At 44.6% G+C, this 24936-nt stretch overlaps 1 protein-coding gene across 1 annotated transcript; it reads right to left on the minus strand.

Moving 5' to 3' along the window:
• Positions 1-3573: 3573 nt before the first annotated feature.
• On the minus strand, positions 3574-23912 carry LOC125438519 (cytochrome P450 2J2-like). The gene is made up of 10 exons (XM_048506952.1): positions 23906-23912; positions 21379-21545; positions 20136-20298; positions 18739-18888; positions 15477-15637; positions 12957-13133; positions 11272-11413; positions 8949-9136; positions 7120-7261; positions 3574-3764 (listed from the first exon to the last, which is right to left on the minus strand). Exons 1-10 carry the CDS (start codon positions 23910-23912, stop codon positions 3574-3576), a joined length of 1488 nt encoding a protein of 495 aa, XP_048362909.1.
• Between the last annotated feature and the right edge of the window lie 1024 nt (positions 23913-24936).

The raw sequence follows: 24936 nt of genomic DNA on the forward strand, positions 1-24936 counted from the left end.
TAAATTTCTGAATTCTCTCATTTGCTTTTGTTTAATCTGAATAATCTCTATTGGATTTTCCACAAAAAGAACGAAGTCGTCTAGATAGGCTTTATCTTTAAAGGTGGGGTTTTTTTTATTTTAATTCCTGGCCATTCTCTGTTGGTTTTCACATTTCTATTCAACAATTCTAGATATACGATGATTAGCAAAGGAATAGGAATCAACCCTGTCTCATACCTTTATTTATTTTGGAAGATTCTGTTTGGTAACCATTCATTGAAATTGTTGCATTTTGTGATTTTTTTTTTTTTGCGATTTTCTCTGGTAGAAATCCAACTTGATCTTTGCCTGTAAAATTTTTCAAGTACTCCTTTAATCTTTTCACCTTCATATTTAATCTTTTAATCTTCATATTAATCTTTTCTCCTTCATATTTACAAATATTTCGTAATCCACATGTAAAAGTGAAATGTGAAATGCAGAATAATGCACTTTCAAACTGCTTTCAGTGCTCTTTGAAGCTGTGCAGAATAGCAAAATCCACTTGCATACAGTTGTGAAAGTGGTTTGAAAACACATTATTTTGCGTGCGCGGAAGGGGCCACTGTGCCTCCTTCACAGCTTCTTTTCAGTCTGTCTTGGTGTTCTGTTTTGCTCTTTGTTAACTGTATTGGTGATTATTGTAGTCTTCCTGTTATTGTATTTCTTTACTTATACGTTACCTTTATATTATTACACACAATACACACTTGTTTATAGCCATTTATGTGGTAGTTTTATTTCATTTTGTACACTTTTATACAAAAGTTTGATTGAACTAAACCAACAGTCCTCTCACAATGTAATCTAAGAATCAGGGTCTCCCAAAGGGTTGGAGAGAAATCCCATATTCTTTAATACTGACTTCATGTGTTGAAATGGACAGCTGAAGCATTGCATGGCATAGAGTTAAATAACATTAAATAACATCAATGTTATTAAGCTTCTATTAAAGGGGAAGGACTTTTTTCATCCAGTGATTGTCATCTGACTAAACATTGTGAGTTGGGTGTTCCAATAAGATAAGCACTTATCAGTATGGTTAAGTCTGATATGTTATCACTGAGCTAAAGGTATATAACGGATTTTAGCATCAAAGGTTAGTACAACTTCATCCCTGGATATAGCACCAGTTCAGTGCCAAGCATGTTCTGGAAAATAAACTCTATGAGCATGTGACAAGTCCACTTGTCAGAACATGCTTGGAATGTGTGGAGCCTGCCCTTTTATCTGGAACTAGCAGCAAAGTGGGGAGATGCAAAGGGTCCTAGAAAAGAGAGAAAGCAAGCATTTCCCCACAGTGGGCTTTACCAGGACCATAGCTGTCACTCCTTTTCTGGTCCTAGGTCTGTGGTAGCAGGAGTCCAGTAAGCATGGAAGGCTGGGGAGGGTCTATGGGGTTGTTTGGGGTGATAAGAGGGGTGGGTGGGCATGGAGTTGTTTGGGGTGGTGCGGGAGAGGGATGGGGTTGTTTGGAGTGAAGTGAGGGTGGAAAGGGGCTAATTGGAGTGTGGGTGGAAAGGGGAGTGGTGGGGAAGGTGGGAAGGGGAGGTTTAGGGTGGGGAATAGTGGAAGGGGAGGCTGGGGACGGTGGTATGGGAGGGTTGGAGCAGGGATCATAGAAAGGGGAGGATTGAGGGGAGGATGGGATAGGGAGGGCTTGGTGGGGGAGGGTGGAATGGGGAGGCTTAAGGTGGGTTGAAAGTTGAGGCTTGTGGTGGGAGGCAGGTGGAATGGGGAAGTTTAGGGTGGGGATGGTGCAAAGGTAATGCTAGAGGTGGGGGTGGGTGGAAAGGTGAGGGTTGGGGTGAGAAGGGGAGGGTAGCAGGGGTGGCGTAGGAGGTTAAGAGCTCGTGTATCTAATCTGGAGGAACCGGGTTTGATTCCCCGCTCTGCCGCCTGAGCTGTGGAGGCTTATCTGGGGAATTCAGATTAGCCTGTACACTCCCACACACGGCAGCTGGGTGACCTTGGGCTAGTCACAGCTTCTCGGAGCTCTCTCAGCCCCACCCACCTCACAGGGTGTTTGTTGTGAGGGGGGAAGGGCAAGGAGATTGTCAGCCCCTTTGTGTCTCCTGCAGGAGAGAAAGGGGGGATATAAATCTAAACTCTTCTTCTTCTTCTTCTTCTAGCTGGGGCCTGGGCAGCTGGGCAGCAGGCTGCAACTCGCCAACTGACTGGTTGGGCCAGCTCACTGAATGAGGGCTGGGAGTGGGTGGGCATGGGACTAGGAAGGAGCCGACCAGGAAGGCAATGGGTGAGAAGCTGCCATTGGGCTATCATTCTGAGTGACTGCCCGGTGTGGCTTCCCTCATCTGCTGGTTCTCCCACAATTCTTCTGCAACTAGGCAAGGGGAAGGGCTAGTTTTTGGCTGGGCCTATAGGAGAGTGCAGGTTGCCACAGCTGGCACTGGCCTTTCTTGGTTTCTGGGGGTAGCAGTAGGGTGGAGGTAGGGGAGGTAGGTTTGGGAGGGGTCTGATGGGGCGCAGGCTCATGGTTGAGCAGGACCCAAGGGCTGGGTATGTATGGGTCCTATACAGCGATTGGCTAAGAATTCTGCTACTTTACAAATGGACAAGATACAGTAGAATATGAACGCATTGTCACAAAAGCAGCAACAAATATGAACAAATTATTTTCATACCGTATATACTCATGTATAAGTCGAATTTTTCAGCACATTTTTAATGCTGAAAAAGCTCCCCTCGACTTATATGCGGGTCATTAATTTTTTTGTGTTTTTAATTTGCCGGCCAGCAGGGGGCGCAGTTTTTATGCTAGCAACACCAAAATTTCAGGGTACCCTCAGATGACACTCCTGATGATACCAGCCAAGTTGGTAAAGTTTGGTTCAGGGGGTCCAAAGTTATGGACCTCAAAGGAGGTGCCCCCATTCCGCATTGTTTTCAATGGGATCTAATAGTAGATGGGGCTACCCTTTTGAGGGTCCATAACTTTGGACTCTCTGAACCAAACTTCACCAAACCTGTCTGGTCATCAGGAGAGTCTTTTTATGATATCAGCCAGGTTTGGTGAAGTTTGGGTCAGGGGATCAAAAGTTATTGACCCCCAAAGGGGGTGCCCCATCCCCCATTGCTTACAATGGAAGCTAATAGTAGATTTTCCATTTCTGATAATATCCCTCTTAAAATCTAAGTTGGGTTACATTTGGACATACAGATGATGATGAGGAATCCAGTTTTGAAGGATTTTAACTCTTGTGTTTTAGCTTGGTTGCTGATTGAACTAAGGTTTTTGTACTTTTAAAGTTATTGTTGAGACCATATTGTTCTTGTTGACCCTCTTTTCCACTTACAGAGCCAGTTTACTGTTTTTCTTTGAAATAAATATTCAAAAACATTTAACCTACTGATGCCTCAATTAATGTAATATTATTGGTATCTGTTTTTATTTTTGAAATTTACCAGTAGTTGCTGCATTTTCCACCCTCGACTTATACAAGAGTCAATAAGTTTTCCCAGTTTTTTGTGGTAAAATTAGGTGCCTCGACTTATATGCGGGACGACTTATACACGAGTATATATGGTAGTTTAATAAGCGTTTGAACGGGGAACAGCACAGACTTTATAAGGATGAGGATGTACAGTTAATCCTATTGAAGGTTCTGTATTGATCTCTTTGACTCCTTCTGGTGGTTGGAAGGTGAAGGACCTCAGCAGGCTGGTGAAGAAGATGAAGAGCTCAATCTCCGCCAGCTGCTTCCCCAGGCAGATCCGGGCCCCTGCAAAAGAATTAAGGGCACAAATCAAATGAAAAATATATATTCTACCTATCTTCAAGTGTCTATTACTTTGGACTTTGAGGAGTCCAGGTATGGGATGGGTGACACCTGGCTTGACAACAGGACGTATGAAAGGGATCTGAGAGTCTTAGTAGACCACAAACTGAACAGTAATAAGAACATAAGAACATAAGAACGAGCCTGCTGGATCAGACCAGAGTCCATCTAGTCCAGCTCTCTGCTACTCGCAGTGGCCCACCAGGTGCCCTTGGGAGCTCACTTGCAGGATGTGAAAGCAAGGGCCTTCTGCTGCTGCTGCTGCTCCCGAGCACCTGGACTGTTAAGGCATTGCAATCTCAGATCAAAGAGGATCAAGATTGGTAGCCATGAGATGTGGCAGGCAAGAAAGTCAATGCAATTTTGGACAGCATCAACAGCAGTATACTGTCTCTGAGCCAACACACCTTTGGACGCTGAATTTGGCCCTGAGTAACCAATAGCTATCCACTAGTGAGAGTTTATGTGAGTTTAAGATTACTTCCTTTCGAAAACAAAAAAAGATGTATGATACAAATGTTATATAATATAGCCACTGAACTTTGGAAAAGCAGGTGAATCCATTGGTGGGATCCAAAAATTTTAATAACAGGTTCCGATGGTGGTGGGATTCAAATAGTGGCACACACGCACCTCCAGTCCCTATTGGGCAGGGAGGTTGCTTTAGTAACCCCTTCTCTGCACTCAGAAAAAAATTAGTAACCACTTCTAGAGAAGTGGTGAGAACTGGTTGGATCCCACCTCTGGGTGCATGTATGAGGGATATGTAATGCACATTTTCCTGCACTTCCATTGACAGTGAAACATCAACATCTAAGTGTACCAGACATCCCACAGACAATAATGGCAAATGAAGCTGTAAGAAGCTGCTAGACAAGAGGCGGAAGAGGAGGCATCTTAAAAATGACTGATCATCCTAAACTGTTATCCTACCTTTAAGGGGAAAGAGGAAGACTGAACATGAGATGGACTGACTCAACAAAGAAAGTCTCAGGTCTCCATTTACAAGATTCAAGCAAAAGTGTTAATAACAGGACATTTGGGAAGTCATTAATTTATAGCGTTGGCATAGGTCGGAACTGACTTGACCGCATTTAATGCAGAAATGTGTTGTTTATTATTATTGTTGTTGTTGTTATTGTTATTATTATCATCATCATTATCGTTATTATTATCATTATTAATTAATTAATTAATTCAATTTAATATTAATTCAAGTTAGTGTTAATTCAATTTAGTATTAATTCAATTTACTGAGCCCAAAGGGCTCAGGGCAGTTCACAAAACAATCAAACATTTTATAAGATCTTTGGCACCCCGCATTGTGTCCCCTATGGTGTTCTTTGTTTGGAATCAGGGCAACATTTATTAGAAACAAGGGCATGGGTTGTAACTTTTAAGTTTTGGCTGCGTCTTTGTTTTTGCACTGACCCTAACAGTTTGTCCCAGTTAGAAATGAGAGGAAGCTTCAGCTTTCGAAATGGTGGCTGCTACATATTGAAAAAAAGATCTTTTCCTTGGGCTTCTCTTGGGAGGCCCTACAAATGCTCACTGGCTCCGGAGATTTACCATCGCTTAAAGTCTAGATTATTTGATCAAGAGTACCAATTTCTCCTGAGCAAAGCACAAAGCTCTTGCTCTCCAATAGTCTTTGGGATTATCCCTCAGAAAACTAGCCCTGCTATATATCTGCAACAACTTATTAATTACAATAGCAGATGGGTCATGACCAGAGCAAGGTGTAACTCTTTTCCGTCAGCACATCTTCAAGGTCGATTCTCTGGTATTCCACAAGATGAGCGTCCCTGTCAATTCTGTCCTGATACAACTGTAACACTTTCTCATATTCTGCTCCATTGTTCAAAGTACAACAACATCAGAAACAATTTGAGAACTGTGTTACCAACAGGATTTATGCTCCTCTCTGATAAAACAAAAATGGCTAAGCTTCTAAATAGCTCTAGTGTGGAAATATCTGAAGCTGTTGCTATGTTTTTGCTCGGTGTACTGCAAGTTGAGCAATAATGATCTTTTTATTGTATTTGAAATTCTTGGCACTGGTTTTATGCCTAATAAAGGTTTTTGGATTTGGATTTGGCAATCAAACATTTAAATACATCAAATAGTTTCAATTAAAACAATAAATAAATTAAGGACAGTCTCTACTATGTAGGACAGTTTAAGGACAGTCTCTACTATGTAGCCCAATGGTTGTTATCAATGTCAGTTCTGCACAGAGAATGTATAACGGGTTGCAGTCTTTTCAAAGGAACCTGTTTTCCTTTTTCTCATTCCCAGGCAGCAACTGGAGCCCACGGAAACAATCCAGGTTGCTTTCATGCTTTTGCATGGAGATGCTTCTCTTTTTAAAAATTATTTCCTGTGACAACATGCATAGCTACGTAGACATGCATAGCTACGTAGACATGCATAGCTACGTAGACATGCAGAAATAAAGACTAAGCTATTTGAAAAGGTTTTTAATGCCACCGGAGCCACCCAGCATTCCAAATGATCTTACTGCTTTCTTTAAAAATTATGATTTGTATATTTTACTCTTGCTGTCTGTGGTCAAGATTGACTGGAGAAATGCTGCGGATGGAAGGTGATGAGCTGAGTCCATCTTCATGCTGTTTGGGGATGGGGGTGCCCCTGTGCCCTAAGGCAGTGGCGTAGGAGGTTAAGAGCTCATGTATCTAATCTGGAGGAACTGGGTTTGATTACCCGCTCTGCCGCCTGAGCTGTGGAGGCTTAGCTGGGGAACTCAGATTAGCCTGTACACACTCCCACACATGCCAGCTGGGTGACCTTGGGCTAGTCACAGCTTCTCGGAGCTCTCTCAGCCCCACCTACCTCACAGGGTGTTTGTTGTAAGGGGGGAAGGGCAAGGAGATTGTAAGCCCGTTTGAGTCTCCTGCAGGAGAGAAAGGAGGATATAAATCCAAACTCCTCCTCCTCCTCCTCCTCCTCCTCCTCCTCCTCCTCCTCCTTCTTCTAACAGCAGGATTCCAATGGTCAGTAGGACTACGGTGATAAGGGGGAAATGATGCTCCACAGATGGAAAGCCTTTCACCTGTGGCAGCCTTCCAGTAGCTCCAAATATGTGTGCGTGCTAGTGTGTGTTTGATTTCTTATTATAATCTGCCTTTTTTGTCCTTTTGAGACAAAAGCTTCGATTGTTAACATAAAGACACACAGAGAGAGAATAATCAATAAGAGCAAGTGTTTCCAGATACAGTCGTGAAATGAACCCATAAATTTGACTCACTCATAAGGTAGTTTGGAGGTCTCCACTTACCTGCACCAAATGGCAGAAATGCTTCTCTAGTCACAAAATTCCCACCTTTGTCCAAAAAATGATTCGGGTTGAACTCCTGTGGGGTTGCCCATTGCTTGGGATCCAGAAGAACAGAGGCAATATCTGGGACGACAATGGTTCCCTAAAAGGAAGGCATAGTTGACTCAGAAGACTTCAAAAACTACACAATCCATCAATACTGTTGAAGCAGCGGATTTACTCGGAGTAGACCACCTTGCAGGACGCAATCTAGACAGGAACTGACAGACACACAGTCACCAGTGCAGTTCTCTTTATTGCTATCTACTGACAAAGTGCTTCGCCAGACCACAGGTGTTTTCAGGCACACATCACTCTGCTGTCTGTGCTAACTATATACAAAAGAGGTACCAATCAGGTGCCCTCACCTTATCAGGTTTTGCACACGGTACAAGCTGTGCACTCGGTCTTAATCTGCACACGGCACCTGTTAGAAGGAGGGTCCAGCTGTCATTTAGATTTTGCTCATCTAAACACATGTTTGCTCATCTAAACACATGTTCTAAACCCCTTCCAAAATCGGTATGACAATATGTACATTATTTACAACATTTACAGACACCACATTTAGCTGTTCACACAGTAGATCATACTTTTCTTTCGAAGTAGGTTTTGTTAATACATCAGCCACATTTCGTTTTGAATCCACATATTTCAGTTTGATGAACCCACTCTGTACCAGTTCACATACACACATTTGACACCTATATATTTCGTTCTGGCTTTTAGGTTCTCAGTTTCGGCTAAATGGATGGCTGTCTGTGAGTCTTCTAATAGTGGAATTGGTTGGTGAACATTCTCACCTAGTTCTGTCAACAATGCTTTCCCTGAAAAAAAAATATTTGATGCCTTTGGACTCTTGAAAAAAAACTGTGTAATTGGAAGGAAGAACTGTGAGGAAGGAATGAAGGGGGAGAGGGTTGATTCTAATGGTTTTTCTCATGTATGCGTTAAATTGTTCAGTTGTTAGCCATCTTGGTGGCCTTTGGAAGGGCAGAAAGTCAGGATACAGATTTTGAAAATGATAAACAATAATAAGAACAAATTTATGTACTCCAGGAAAACTGCAGTGACATTACATTATTCTCAGCAATAGTAAAATGAAAAGATTGCATTGGGTGGCAGAATAGGGGGTCCCAGACCCCTCCTAGAAAATCACACATTTTGTAGGAATGGAGAAAGAATACGGATCTTTTTACATTCCTACAAAAACTATCATCATTTTAGGGAAACATTTCAAATGATGGAAGAGACATATATATCCCAGTCCTATTACATTGTTTATTACAGGTCTCATCCTACTGATTATTCTCATTGACATTATCTAAACTGCCTTGAATCTCAATGAGAAAGGTGGAGGACAAATAGCATACAATATTGTTTATTGCTGTTGCTCCCTGATATTATGATTATTGCTGTTTTGATGCTTATTGATGTCATATTTTGTTGTACACTGCCCTGAGACTTTCAGGGGAGAGCAGTATATAAATTAAATTACCAATCGCCAATTTAAAAAAAACCCTGAAAGGATTGAACACCCTCTTTCTTGTTACTGATCTAAAGGAGGGGTGGCAAATTAACACAAATAGGACAGCACAGATGGAACAAGCTATTTATGAGAAATGATGCAATAATCCCAGTGCAAGAGTGCATCATTGTGGGAAAAGGAGGTTCGAAAAACTGCCCTTCAAGCAGACCCACACAAGAAACTCCTATGCAGAGGCAGCTTGTAAATTATTTCCATTAATTCCCATTGGATCTAGAAGTGTAGCTATAAAAATTGGCTATACCTTTGGGATGGGAAAACCAAGGATATTCTCGTCCTTCACAGATTGTCTGGGGATCCCAATTATTAAAATATACTGGGAACGCAGAATCTCATGAATCACAGCGTTGGTGTAAGGCAATTTCTTCACATCTTGATGGGTGCATAATGGAGAGGAACCCAAAACATCTTCCATCTCCTTATAGACTTTTTCTGGTAGGAAAAAAGTTTTGCTTTTAGGTCAAAAACAAAGTTGCATAGGACAGTGCATGAGAATATCAGAGGAACCAGAGGTGGGATCCAGCAGGTTCTCACAGGTTCCTGAGAGTAGGTTACTAATTATTTGTGTGTGCCGAGAGGGGGTTACTAATTGGTGATTTTGCCAAGTGATTTTTGCCTTAGTTATGCCCCTCCTCTCAGCAGTAGCGCGCAGAACTTGAAGCAGTCTAGCAGGAGGTGCACTGGCATGCGTGGCAGCCTGCGCCTGCGTGCATTCGTTTCCCGCCCAAGGACAGGCGCAGCGGCTGCGTCCTTGTCACAGCCCCGGCCAGGAATGCCCCGCCCCCAGAATGCCCGGGCACGCCCCCATCATGCCCCGCCCAGCCCCATTGGCACTACGCCACAGTTTGAATCCCACCACCATGGGAACCTGTTACTAAAATTTTTGGATCCCACCACTGAGAGGAACCCAGCTGGATCAGACCAGTGGATGGCCAACAAGCTCAACATAGTGGCCAAAGCCCTTTTCCTGACGTTTCCTTCTAGCATTTGTACTGTGATATTTTTTTTGCCAATAGATATGTAAGTTCCTTTTAATTATGTTTGTTAGTAGCCATCGATGGATCTATAATCTATTAGTATTTTCAATCATTTTTTTAAGCTGTCCACATTACTGGCCATCAGTACAGTCCGTTTATTTCAGGGAAGTAAAGCAGTCTTTGTGAGACATTTATTCCATGTGAAATTATTCCTCATGATTCCATTAAAGAATATCAATATCAGCTGAGGCGTAGGGGGCAAATGGATCCCAACATCTTCTAGAACCGTGGTGGCGAACCTTTGGCACTCCAGATGTTATGGACTACAATTCCCATCAGACCCTGCCAGCATGGCCAATTGGCCATGCTGGCAGGGGCTGATGGGAATTGTAGTCCATAACATCTGGAGTGCCAAAGGTTTGTTAATTGGCCATGCTGGCAGGGGCTGATGGGAATTGTAGTCCACAACATCTAGAGTGCCAAAGGTTTGCCAATTGGCCATGCTGGCAGGGGCTGATGGGAATTGTAGTCCATAACATCTGGAGTGCCAAAGGTTCGCCACCACGGTTCTAGAAGACTAATTTGTAGTGCAATTCAAAGCAGAGCTGCACCCTTCTAAGCCTGCTGGCAACAATGCCGGTTTCTTTTCCCCTTAAGGTGTCTGCAAGACATCCCCTGCCTGGCTGTGTGAGATGCAGAGCTCAGGAGGCATCTTATTTTTCCTGCTCAACCATTTCGCTCTCTGGTCAGTTTTACCCTCTGCTTCCACCCAACTTTTTGAGTGCAGGTGAATGGTTTCTCCCTGTCTCTAATTGTTGAAGGTTGCCCTAGGACAGTGATGGAGAACCTTTTTGAGACCGAGTGCTCAAATGCAACCCAAACCCCACTTATTTATTGCAAAGTGCCAACCTGGCAATTTAACTTCAATGCTGAGGTTTTAGTTGAGGAAAAAATGGTTTGCTCCCTCTTCCTCCGCCCCACCTTCCTCTGCCCTCTTCCTCTGCCCCGGACCAGCCTGCTCTAGTCTCCAGCAAGTCCCGCGCGCACTGCTCTGTGCCTCTCTAGCATCTCTGCCTCCTCTGTGCCCCCCTCGGGCAGCAGCCACCTGGGGCACAGGCCCCAGGCTCGCCAGCCGAGTCCTCCCTGCTCACCATGGTGCGCACATGTCGTGCTCAGTGGCCCAGGCCAGCCTAGATGTGTGTGTGTGGGGGGGGTGATTTTCCACCCTCCACATGACAAACTCTGTGTGTGCGTGCCCACAGAGAGGGCTCCGAGTGCCACCTCTGGCACCCATGCCATAGGTTCGCCATCACTGCCCTAGGACATTAGCTCTCTGGCTACAATCCTGAGCACCTTTTCAGCCCAGGGCTCTGGACGGTGCACAACATAATTTCCTCACACAGCATATACAAACAAAACCCCATTAAAATTAGATTAAATTAAAACACAGCGGTAATTATTCAGCTGGACCTGCTGATTCCAGCAATAAAAAAAATTAAGGTAGCTATGCAGGCATGCATAAGAGAACCTTTGCCACTCAGAGGACTGTTTTACCTGCTACTCTTTTCATCCTGATCTGGATATCCTTACCTTGAACATCTGGATGATTTGCCATAAGGAGTAGGGCCCATTGCAGAGTTGAAAATGTTGTGTCTGATCCTGCGATAAAGAGGTCAAAAATGGATTGGGCCAGGTTCTCTTCATCATAGGTTGAGTTGGGGTCACTCTTTGCCTGTTGTCAACAAAGAAAAATGGCAGTTGAGATTAATTCTAATAATTTTACTCAGTGGTGGATTGCCCATTAAAGTCATTGGAAATGTCCTAGTGGGCCAGTAGCTTGGGAAACCTACTCCCCTTCCCATGAGGACTGAACTGAATAATTACTGGGCAGGCTATTTTCCTCTGTCTTCTTCCCACCCTCCTTTGCCTGGAGGCAAAGATTGAAGATATTTCAGATAGGATGCCAAAACTGATCACTCTTGCAGATCATTACCATTGGCCCGCATAGGACTGAATGGTATGGCCATGAACACAGCGGCGCCAAAAAAGCCACTTTTGAACCTCGCTCCACGAGCGCAGTTTTTCAAAAGTGGCGCCCTCCACTCTCTGCCATGTGAACGGCAGTGGGTAGATGGCAGCATTTCCCTCCTACCTTCCCCAGCCAGCTTACTTTCTCCTGCTGGCTGCCATAGCATTGTGGAGGCCAGGGAACACGCCCCCCTGGTATCTGTCTCCAGACCCGTGGCCTCTAGCAGGAGAAGGTAAGCCAGCTGGGGAAAGCGCAGCAAACCGTCTGTGTGAACAGTCCGGGGGGGGGGGGTGCATCGGCATAATTTATGCCGATGCACCCCCGCTTGCTGGCCGTGCGGAAACAGCCTATGACAGAGAAAAAGAGAAAAAACACAATAACTCAGAGGTCAATTCTGCACAGTAAATGCATAATAGGTTGCAGTCATTATAAAGGAACCTATCTTCTTTTATCCCATTCACATGTGTGCTGTGCAGGCAGTGATTGGAGCCGATGGAAACAATCTGGGTTGCTATCACAACTTTGCACAAAGACACTTCTCTTTTTTTAAGAAAAATCCTGCGATACATGATAGCTATGCAGGCATGTGATGAAAAAAATCCCACAGTCATGCTGATTGTCCCCCAATACAACCAGCTGCATCTACGTAGCTATGCAGATTCAACCCACAAAAGAAAAAGGGGCCTCCCTATAACAGCAAAGCAATGGCAGGCAGATTCTCCATAATTGTGGCGAGTACAGCGGAAGGAAGGAGAATGAAGCACCTCCTGTCTGGCTGTTAGAGTGGCAGCAGCTCCAACCTGGGATTTAGCGATTTTGGAAAAATCCCAGATTGAGGAAAATAAAACAAAGCAGACTCATTTGGAGGGCAGGACCTGTGAAAAGTCCCCCCCCCAAAAAAAGTTATATAGTGTCCTGCACCCATTATATTCGTCCTGTCCGGAATCGACCTATGCTGATTTGGTTCAATTCTCCTCCTGAAGAAGGGAATTTGAGCCCATTTTGAGCAAAGAGAAATTTTAAGGTAGGAGGGGCGGGAAGGGAGGTTCTTGAAAAATGTCAGAACTTCATTCTACAGACGTAGGCTTTGACCTTTGACATCCTATAGTTTGGAACTACCCTATTTGATAGAGTAGGACAGAGTTAATAGGCATGAAAGTCCAAAGAATGAAGATCACACTTACATGAGTTGAATACACCATTTTTGCTGAGTTTATCTAATTGCACATACAAAGCAGATGCTTACTTTCCTCATCTGAAGTAGGTAGAAATCAATGTAATCCTGTGGATCATGTAGGGACCCCTGTGCCTTATGCTTTTGTATCTCTTTCCTTATAAACGAATCCACAACAGCTCTGCTTGAAAACACCTTCTGATGAGGTCCTGGGAGATAGTTGAAAAGCCTTGGAGCCATTTCATAGAACTGCAAGGAATAGGAAGGCAAAATCTCATTTTTACTAAGGGTTGCGCATTCATTGCCATATTTCAGTACAGTCAAGTCACAACTTACTCATGGCAATCCCAGCATGGAGCTTTAGAACATAAGAACTAGCCAGCTGGATCAGACCAGAGTCCATCTAGTCCAGCACTCTGCTACTCGCAGTGGCCCACCAGGTGCCTTTGGGAGCTCACGTGCAGGATGTGAAAGCAATGGCCTTCTGCTGCTGCTGCTCCTGAGCACCTGGTCTGCTAAGGCAAGTGAGAAGAAGAGGTGGTTTGTCACTGCTTTCCTCTGCAGAGTCTTCCTTGGCAGCCTCCTGTCCAAGTTCTGACCCTGCTCAGCCTCCGAGTTTTCATGAGACTAGGTTATATCAGGCCACCTTCCCTCCCAACAGTGGTTTGAATTGGTCTCAAAAAAGGACATTACATTAAAGTTATTGTAGAGTTTTCTCTCGACCCATGTGGCTACTTTAACTTTTCATTCATTTTGAAAAACCAGAATATAGCTGAAATAGAGAGGCATTATTCACCTGGAGGAAACTGACTTGGGAAAAGGTTCCCATCCCCCTCCTACCAATCTGCAGATCTCTGAAACTTTGGATTGGGGCCACACAGATCTTCCTGCAGACTTGGAGGACTACCAAGGTTTGCAGAAAAATCTGAAAACTAAAAACAAAACCCACACAAATGTTGGTGCTTTATATTGCCCCCCCCATTAAAAAAATGCAGATAAAACATTGTCATTTTGTGGCCATTGTGAGATGCAATGAGCCCAACAGTGGCTGCAGCAGAGCCCCAAGAACTTGGGGCTGCCTATAATAAAGGACTCATCAGAGCCAGCCAGGATGACTTCGTAGTGCTGACTTGCATGATTCAAATAGCCCTAGCTGCTTAGTACTGTTCAATAGCAGCTACTCTATGAAGATGGCATCTTCAGATCCTCTGAAGATGCCAGCCACAGATGCAGGCAAAACGTCAGGAGAGAATGCTGCTAGAACACGGCTATACAGCCCGGAAACCACACAGCACTCCAGTTTCATAGGCCCTTTCTTCACGGGCCATTTACGGCACCCTGGGGAAGCAAAAATGCTGTCCCCAGGGAGCCGTTCGCACAGGCGGCGCTGCGAAAATGCAGCAGCGCCGCCCTGGCTCCCCTCCCCCTCCCCCAGGGCGGCGTCAGGCCACCTCCAAAAACCTCCCTCCTGGAGGGAGGTTTTTGGAAAACAGCGCATTCCCAGCGGTGCGGTGCGAACGGCACCGCCAGGAACACACTGTTTCATCTCTTTCTCCCACTTCATTCTAATTGTCAGCTGCCATCACTCCTTTAATCTTCGCTAAGACTCTCCTGTGTTCACTGTCCTCCCGAATCCCCTGGAGGTCGGAGGGCAGCGTGGGCGGGTCTTAGGAGGCCAGCAGGGTGACGAAGGCAATGAGGTGAGTGGGAGAGGGACGGGGAAGAGGCGGCTCTGTGCGTAGCCGCCTCTCCTGTGCCGGCCTCTGCGGGGGCCACTCGCACGCTCCCATGTGAACGGCCCCCACCCCTCCACTGGCAGAATTCCTGCCGGTGCAGGGGCGCCCTTTGGCCCATGCGGAAAGGGCCATAGAGTAGCTCGTAGAGTAGAGATCCTCTGAAAATGCCAGCCACAGATGCAGGCAAAACGTCAGGAGAGAATGCTGCTGGAACACGGCCACACAGCCCGGAAACCACACAGCACCCCAGTGATTCCGGCAGTGAAAGCTTTCGACAATACTCTATGAAAGGCAGTGTGGTATAGGGGCTCAAGCTTCAGGGTAGGGTCTGGGAGACCCAGGTTTAAATCCCCTTCCAACTGTGGATGCTTCCCAGGTGATTTTCGGCCTCCCCAGGTGATTTTCAGCCTTTCAGCCTAACTTACCTTACAGTGTTATTGTGAAGATAAAAACAAGGAGACTACTGTAAGCTGCTTTGGCCCCTACTGTGGAGAAAGGTGCAGTATAAATGAAGTAAGTAAACATCAACTACAGCTAATATGGAAGTCAGGTACAAGGTAAGGTGGTGAATGTCTGAGAAGGAGATTGCCAGGAGGGTGGAACAAAGAGTGTCTCAGAAGTCCTTGAGGGCTCCCAGCCATAAACGTGGGCCTGCTGGGGTGGGAGGGGGGGTACACAGAAGGGCAGGTAAATCATAGGTGGGCTGTATCTCCAGCCCTGGACCATACACCCCGGTGAAGACAATGGATATGCAAACATGCTTGCCTGACCAGTGTTGTACAAACCAAAGGCTTCTTCCTTTGACTGATACGTTTACCAACTCCCTGCAATGAGAATAAAAAAGAAGACTACTTACACCATGCCATGGGCTTGTTATATATGTTAAGATAACATGAAAGGCCTTTGTCAACTTGAGGAATTCTTCATCATCAACAGAAAACCGGTATCCAAAAGCCAAAGCACAGATCACATTGGAGACTGCCTTTCTGATGTGCAGTGAAGGGTCAAGAGGCTCCCCTACAAATACAATCATTGATATTTATATTGATATTAACTGTTGGGTCCCTACTTGACTTTCATGCTAAACCAGATATGGTGGGAAATATTGACAGGTTCTGAAAATGAACTCTCTGTGCACAGAACATGCAACCCCACCATGAACCAAGAGAATAACCCAACCAGGCCAAGCATGCAGATTGAAGTTGAGCTTACCCTGGCTGGATCCAGCTTTAAACTCTGGGCTCTTTCTTTGGAGTCCACGTAGACTTCAGAGGCAGAACATGCAGTTTAAAGATGGACCCGGCAGGCCAAGCCCAGTGTTTAACTGTGAGCTTGGCTTCCAAAGTGCATGTTGATTTTGGAGGCAGATCCTGGTGTTTAAAGCTGGACCAAAGTTATGGGTGGGGAGGAGGCCAAGAGCTGAGGGTTCCCCCCTTCAAGTGGTACCCAGGGCATGTGTCTTAGTTTCCCCACCCTAGATACGCCTCTGCACATACCTTTCCTTTGAGGAAACATGGTATCTGCAATTTCTGCTACTTTATGAGCCCAGGAAGCTATAACCCCTGTTTCCTTGGAGGAAATTATGCTTCTGAGTAAGGTTAGGACCTGACAGTGTTGTTATGGGGAGGAAAATTTCTTTTTCTGAAATTCATTGCTTTTAAAGGATTACATCTCTATGTTGGTCATTAATGACTACCCTTTTGTGACCATTCCTTATGCAGTTATTTGATATTACACACAACAAGGTGCTCTAGCATGAGGATAGGAAGGTTTGAGAAGACAATGCCTTCCTTTGAGTATCCTCAGGGCGAAATTCTGTAGTACCTCCCTTCTTCTTCAACCTCACTTTGAATTTGTCCTTTGACCAAAATAGAATTGAATCAAAATGGAATTGCACTTTTGAACCATGCCGTTAATCAGGGATGCTGCAAAGTTTGTAGCTAATCTGTTCAGCTGTCCAACATACCCTGTCTGGCACTGGCAGTCAAACTGCCAACCTTTTCACCAAATAGCGGGTAAACGGGTTTCAGGGATCAGCTGGGAGTCTAGTTCTGATCTGTCAGTGCTCTGCCCTAGCACTGCTGCTCGGGAACATAAGAAAGCTTCAGGGGAGAATCAGAAGCTGTCTTCCAGATGACAGGGTGGTCAGCTGGGAGTGGGCTTCTGATCCATCCCCACACACACTGTGGAGAGGAGAGGGGAGATGAGTGATCAGCTAAAGAGCTGATGGCTTTTCTGCTCCAAGCTGGGGAGGGGGAAGGAGCCAACAGCATCTTAGTTCCTTGTTTGCAAGCAGGGGCAGCAGATGTTGATGGTATATGTTCCCGCTCATGTTTTGGGATGGGGAGACCAAACTGCCACCCCGCCATTTACTGTGCAATTCTCTGCAGAGTTACTCAAGTCTGAGCCCACAGATTTCAGACGGTGTAGACTGGTGCACATTCATTTCGTCCAGTCCTGTGGTCTGTTTTCAGGCTTTCCCTGCTTCTTGTTCACATTTGGGGAGGGATCATATTAGAGTTCCTCTTTGGTGAAGGATCTCCCATAGTGAACTTGTGCACTTTAAGAACATAAGAACATAAGAACAAGCCAGCTGGATCAGACCAGAGTCCATCTAGTCCAGCTCTCTGCTACTCGCAGTGGCCCACCAGGTGCCTTTGGGAGCTCACCTGCAGGATGTGAGAGCAATGGCCTTCTGCGGCTGTTGCTCCCGATCACCTGGACTGAAGGCATTTGCAATCTCAGATCAAAGAGGATCAAGATTGGTAGCCATAAATCGACTTCTCCTCCATCAATCTGTCCAAGCCCCTTTTAAAGCTATCCAGGTGAGTGGCCATCACCACCTCCTGTGGCAGCATATTCCAAACACCAATCACATGTTGCGTGAAGAAGTGTTTCCTTTTATTAGTCCTAATTCTTCCCCCCAGCATTTTCAATGAATGCCCCTTGGTTCTAGTATTGTGAGAAAGAGAGAAAATTTTCTCTGTCAACATTTTCTACCCCATGCATAATTTTATAGACTTCAATCATATCCCCCCTCAGTCATCTCCTCTCCAAACTAAAGAGTCCCAAACGCTGCAGCCTCCCCTCATAAGGAAGGTGCTCCAGTCCCTCAATCATCCTCATTGCCCTTCTCTGCACTTTTTCTATCTCTTCGATATCCTTTTTGAGATGTGGCGACCGGAACTGAACACAGTACTCCAAGTGCGGTTGCACCAGGAGGCATACATTGAAAATGCTGGGGGGAAGAATAAGGACTAATAAAAGGAAACACTTCTTCACACAACGTGTGATTGGTGTTTGGAATATGCTGCCACAGGAGGTGGTGATGACCACTCACCTGGATAGCTTTAAAAAGGGCTTGGGCAGATTTATGGAGGAGAAGTCAATCTATGGCTACCAATCTTGATCCTTCTTGATCTGAGATTGCAAATGCCTTAGCAGACCAAGTGTACAGGAGCAGCAGTAACAGAAGGCCATTGCTTTCACATCCTGCACGTGAGCTCCCAAAGGCACCTGGTGGGCCACTGCGAGTAGACTGGATGGACTCTGGTCTGATCCAGCAGGCTTGTTCTTATGTTCTTAAGTCTGTGAAGCTTTGAAGACACATCATGTAGAATAAGGAAGGGAATAGTCCAGCACCTAGAATCAGGTTCTCCTACCCCCCCCCAACACACACACACACACTTCTTGCCCCGAGGGCCTCCACTCTAGAGAAGGGAGGTGAAGGGAATTATCCTGCCTGTTGGCCTGAGCAAGCTCATTCCAGCACCCTGTATCAGGCCCTCCCCCAGCTCTCAAGGCCCTCAGCTCTTGGGGAGGGAGGTGGGTGGAGCAATCATCCCTCCTGCTTGCTCCTTGGGGACAGGGTGGGCGGGGAACTGGCTGGGCTGTAAGGAATGTGGTGGGGCCAATTGCCACGCAGGACTCACTTTTACACATAGCTTGACTGGAACTGAATCCTGTGCGGTGATTGATTGGAAGTGAGTCATCAACACATTTTCCATCCCTTACTGAATTATGTCTTATTTGGACTAGTTATTTCCACACTAGACACTTTCCATTAGGATTTCCATAGACTGGAGCATATGGTAGCTTAATCACCTACTATCACCTACTTTTTGCACGTGCAAAAGTCTCAATCAGCTGTTGGGCCTCCTCTTGTATTTGGTGCTCCACGCCTTTCTTCCCCAGTCCCAACTTCCGCATGGTAACAATCCCAAATTTCCTCTGTTCCTTCCAGGTGTGGCCATTTGAGAACATGATGCCTAAAGCCATTAAGACTCAATTAGAAATTTTACTCACAAGAATTCCTGCAACTAAATATGTAGATTTCCAGCTAAATATATATATGAAGAGAGAATGACATAAAAGCCTATTAATTCTGTGCTGTCTGTAACTGAAAAAAATCCTGTTCATTCCCAGTTTCTACCATTCTTATATTAATAAAATACGAAAAAAGAAAAGATGATCAAAGAAATTCCTGTGATTACAATACCTATAAAATAAATTCCATCATTCTGTAATACTTCTAAATAAATTCTATTTGGACGATTCCGCACACGAGTAAAATAGGTTCGACCCAGTTCCCTGAGAAGGGTACTAACCTAGGTCGAAGCCATTGTTGTTCCCCACTGCAACCAGCTTGATCCCAGCTCGGAGGGCGGAATCATCCTGTGCCTCTTCGCCGCTCCGTTCCGATTGGCTGCTGTTCTACAGCCATGTTCCGTCTATCCCCACACATGTTATAAAAAAACTGCCACAGGAATGGAGGGATGAAGGTGGCGTTTTTTGATTGGCCAGCTGTACGCATGCCCGAAACACTCAGCTGTGATTGGCTGAATGGGGGACTCCTGGCACCAGAGATTCCACACTTTACTGGAATCGAGCTGAGTTCGAGCATGGTTCCCTGAAAAAGTAGTAGTTCCCAACTGGAGTCGGAAATTTGACTGTTACACGGGGCGAAGCTGGTACAAAACCACGTCGATCCCAGTTGTTGTGCGGAGCACTTAGGTCGAACGCAGCTCGAACTTAGGTTGATAACGCAAGTGCGGAATCGACCTTTAAGTGTAAACTGCTGCTCTGCTTAAAGTAAAAGATCTCCTTTAACACTGTAGCCACCTTTGCATGTCAGCCATTTCATCATTCTACCAAACATAACTAAGCCATCCTGTTCTTTGGTTCAGCTAAGAAGTCTAAGGTGAGAGCTTTTGGTGACTGTCTCCTTCAGCGATCTCCTGGTTCTATAGACACCCCTCAAATAATGGCAAACTACATATAAATTACATAAATACATATCTCCTTTGTTTTCTGTCAGGTTTATGTAATATCGAGTGCTGTTGATTATTTGACAGTCTCAATGCCATGGCTAGTAAGTCCAGGAAAAAATCTGTTTGAAAAGTTTGCCAGATGTAATAACCTCTAGCAGACTGACACATTCAGAAGTTTCCTATGTTCTTTTTTTACTCTATGATTTTACAGGGAAGACAATATTTTACTCTCCCCAGCAGCATACCTTTCTCTTTTGTTAAAGCTTTCACAAGCGGTGTAACCAGTCGATCCGCGAAGGCTTCTGAATGATTTACCAGGCCCTCTTTCACGCTTTGGAATCCTGACAACATAATCATAGGTATAGGTCCAACCCACATAGTGAAAACATTTCCATATTCCTTCTCCATCTGCCGTTGGGATCAAAGGAGACAACAGAAATATATGCAGACAATATATTCAGACAATATTCGGTCACTGCTTCCCCATGAAAGATTGAGATGACAAGTATTCTTATCCACTACATCTATCTCCTAAAAACAACAAAAGGCTTTGTGAGTCCCCATGTGGGAAAAAGGTGGGGTATAAACAATTTTTTTTAAAAAAATGTTATTTCAATCCCCAGTAACTAAGTTGAGAGCAGCAGTGGCGTAGGAGGTTAAGAGCTCGTGTATCTAATCTGGAGGAACCGGGTTTGATTCCCAGCTCTGCCACCTGAGCTGTGGAGGCTTATCTGGGGAATTCAGATTAGCCTGTGCACTCCCACACACGCCAGCTGGGTGACCTTGGGCTAGTCACAGCTCTTCTGAGCTCTCTCAGCCCCACCTACCTCACAGGGTGTTTGTTGTGAGGGGGGAAGGGCAAGGAGCTTGTAAGCCCCTTTGAGTCTCCTGCAGGAGAGAAAGGGGGGATATAAATCCAAACTCCTCCTCCTCCTCCTCCTCCTCCTCCTCCTCCTCCTCCTCTTCTTCTTCTCCTCTCTTTATATGTTCTTCAGATTTACTTAAAATCAGAAGTTGGTACAGTTTTTAGTAGGGATGCTGTAAACCTTATGGCAGCTAGTTTGGCATGTGAGCAAAGTCATAGTTTGTAAAGCAACATGGACAGTTAAAATAGCCCCCTTTATGTAAGAATGCAGTGACATCACAAATAAGAAAAACAAGCTGTTTACTTGCATGCTGTATAAGTGATCAACTATGAAGATGTTGCTTTCATCTGGACATTCTTATGGTGGTCAGGACAGCTGATCAAGAAGCCATTAGCTCTATCCCCTTAGGAGTTTTACAAATGTCCCCTTATAAGGAGGGGTCAGACCCCCAGTTCCTCTGAGCGCTCTTAAACGTTCCCATATTTGAGTTCTATACAGATGCAGAACTCATAGGTGAGACCATGCAGAAAGCCACATGAAGAACAAGGGGGCAACCCCCTATGTAACATTAGGAAGACAATGAGTCCATATGCTCTTAATTTAAGTTTTAAAGAAGACATACCTGCAACAAATTATCGCGAGACATGTTGAACCAAAACCGCCAGGTGCCTCCAAGGATAGGCAGTCGAAAAGGCCCTGGAGGATAGGACTTCTTTGACCGGAACAACATTACAAAGAAAAGAATCAAGAGACACACTAGTACCCCCAACATTTTCCTGCTTGCTCTTTCTTAGACTTTTAAATCCTTCCCGTACAACTTGGATTCTCTTTTTCTAGTGACTTGTTGCTTGCCGCATGGACATTTCCACTTCTCTTAGCTTTACGACTAACGGCCATTTATATATCTCATTGATTAAAGGAAGAAGTTAATAAGTTTTCTGATAACAAACCAAAGTAGTTAAGGAATGCATTCATCAAAGCATGCATTATAGTTGCACATGTAGTTATCATTGTAGCTCATTCCAATACGTGTTACTCAAATAATTACAGAGAGGAAAATTAGCATGGAGAATGTATTGTCGAAGACTTTCACAGCTGGAATCACTGGGGTGCTGTGTGGCCATGTTCTAGTAGCATTTTCCCCTGACGGGTTGCCTGCATCTGTGGCTGGCACCTTCAGAGGACTGTTCCATACACCGTTAGTATAGAAGGTCAACATAATCCAGTGACAGACTACCGGGACGAATTTTTAGGAATATTCTTAAAAAATGAGTTTATCATATATCTGTCACAACCCCCAACTTTCTGAATGAAGGAATCAATACTTTGAAAGCAGAACTCTTATTTTGATCTACTTTTACCCCAAGTACAGACAACCATAACACATTCCACAATGTGATCCTACCTACACGATATTCAAGTGGCAAAAAAATAAAACAGCAAGACCTCATGAAAATATCTTTACCAGTGCAGTCTGAGCAGTCCTAAAAGACCTTGTCTCAGACAAATCTATCACTATTAGGGAGGTGGATAAAGGAGGAGACATGGTTCTTTTGGACACATTTATGATCAGGAAGTAGAGAGGCAACTGAGTGACATTCAAGAAGAAGAAGAAGAAGAAGAAGAAGAAGAAGAAGAAGAAGAAGAAGAAGAAGAAGAAGAAGAAGAAGAAGAAGAAGAAGAAGAAGAAGAAGAAGAAGAAGAAGAAGAAGAAGAAGAAGAAGAAGAAGAAGAAGAAGAAGAAAAGGAGGAGGAGGAGGAGGTGGTGGAGGAGTTTGGATTTATATCCCCCCTTTCTCTCCTAGGAAACTCAAAGGGGCTTACAATCTCCATGCTCTTCCCCCCCTCACAACAAACACCCTGTGAGGTGGGTGGGGCTGAGAGAGCTCAGAAGAACTGTGGCTAGCTCAAGGTCACCCAGCTGGCATGTGTGGGAGTGCACAGGCTAATCTGAATTTCCCAGATAAGCCTCCACAGCTCAGGCAGCAGAGCAGGGAATCAAACCCAGTTCCTCCAGATTGGAATGCACCTGCTCTTAACCACTACGCCACTGCTGCTCTCAAAGGTTATCCTATGGTCTGCCAAGAACATTGTTTCCCTAATAGTACAGTTTGTATGCAGGGCTTAAGTTTAGGCTACATGGATGATCAGACTTATCAATTAACATCCTAGAGTACCTATTTATCATGTGTTTCCAAAGGTACATAAGCCAGGTTTCTTTCCCCATGGGAGGCTAAATGTGTTGGGAGCAATTTCATGCTGGAACCCATTTCACAGTTTGTTGAAGTTACGACAACACAAACAGGTGCATATCGCATCTTCTCTAATCGTGTTGGCAGAGCTTCACAGACGTACCCCTGAAAACAAAAAAAGGGGGGGAAAGGGCACGTGCATGGAATCACAAGGCTAAACAAACTTTATTAATTTACTTTTTACAGTGAAATAGCAAATGTATGAGCTGGAAGCAGAGAAAACTCTGGGGAATCTCTACAGAGAATCTGTGCTGCTGCACACAAAATGGTGAGTGCAAGTGGCAGAAACAAAAGTAAGAGGTTTGAACAGGAAAAATAAAGCATTTCCTGTATTGTCGAAGGCTTTCGTGGCCAGAATCACTGGGGTGCTGTGTGGTTTCTGGGCTGTATGGCCATGTTCTAGCAGCATTCTCTCCTGCATCTGTGGCACCAAAAAAGCCCACCATATGGTTCCATTATGTGGAAGACACATTCACCATTTGGAGCCACGGAGAAGAAGAACTAAACAAGTTCCTGGACCATATCAACAAGATCCACCCAAACATCCAATTTACTATGGAAAAAGAAAATGAAGGAAAACTACAATTTCTAGATGTCTTAGTCATCCACAAACCAAATCAACAATTGGGCCACACAGTATACAGAAAACCTATGCACACTGATAGATATCTACACAAAAACTCCAATAATCATCCAGGACAAAAAACACCATTAAAACTTTGGTAGCTTGCGCAAACAGAATCTGTGAACCTCACTTCCTTCAAGAGGAATTGAATCACCTAAACTGGGCTCTACAGGCTAATGGTTACTCTACTACAGACATCAGAAGAGCTGAAAGACTAGGAACGAGCCACTTGAACAAAGATAAAGAGCCACCTTAGGATAAAGTGTTCTTACCATACATCAAGGGAACCACTGACCACAGAGGAAAACTGATGAAGAAGCATAACCGACAAACAATCTACAAACCCACTAAGAAAATTCAACAAATGCTACGTTCAGCAAAGGATAAGAGGGATCCTCTAACTACTGCAGGAGTCTACCGCATACCATGTAGCTGTGGACAAGTCTACATGGGGACCACCAAACGCAGCGCTCAGACATGAATCAAAGAACACAAAAGGTACTGCAGACTTTCAGCCAGAAAAATCAGCAATAACAGAACACTTGATAAACCAACCTGGACACAGAATATTATTTGAAAACACAGAAATTCTGGACCACTCTGACAACCACTACGTCAGACTACACAGAGAAGCCATTGAAATCCACAAGCACATGAACAATTTCAACAGAAAGGAAAAAACCATGAAAATAAACAAAACTTGGCTACCAGTGTTGAAAAACACTAGAGTCAAGACAGTGACTTATCAGCTCCACACAAACACAGGATGACTACAGACAGTAAACAATCAAAGGGAACAAAGGTCAGGCTACTTTTATTCAGATGACCTCACTATTGACCTTGCTATCTTCATTATTTCTCACATGCTAATGGGTGGATCCCACCTAACACATGTAAATCTAGCTTGCTAATTGCACCCTTTACTTGTTAATAGACAATGGTTCTTTCCCCCACCCTGGGTACTCCAACAGGTATATATACTCCACTTGCTTTCCTACTATCAGATCCTCTGAAGATGCCAGTCACAGATGCAGGCAAAACGTCAGGAGGGAATGCTGCTAGAATACGGCCATACAGCCCGGAAACCACACAGCACCCCAAAGCATTCCTTGTGTGCAGGAATCGCCAACCTGGGTCAGTGATTTTTGAAAATTCAGATTGAGAGGAATATAATCGGCTGAGCTCATTTTGGGGGAGAGAGCTGTGTGAAATTCTTCCCCAAAACACTATTTATAACATCCTAATGACATAATATTTGTGCTGTGCGGAATCCACCATTGCTGGCCTTGAGAATAATGCACAT

This window comes from Sphaerodactylus townsendi, linkage group LG08 (assembly GCF_021028975.2).
Source record: "Sphaerodactylus townsendi isolate TG3544 linkage group LG08, MPM_Stown_v2.3, whole genome shotgun sequence".
Lineage (NCBI taxonomy): Eukaryota > Metazoa > Chordata > Lepidosauria > Squamata > Sphaerodactylidae > Sphaerodactylus > Sphaerodactylus townsendi.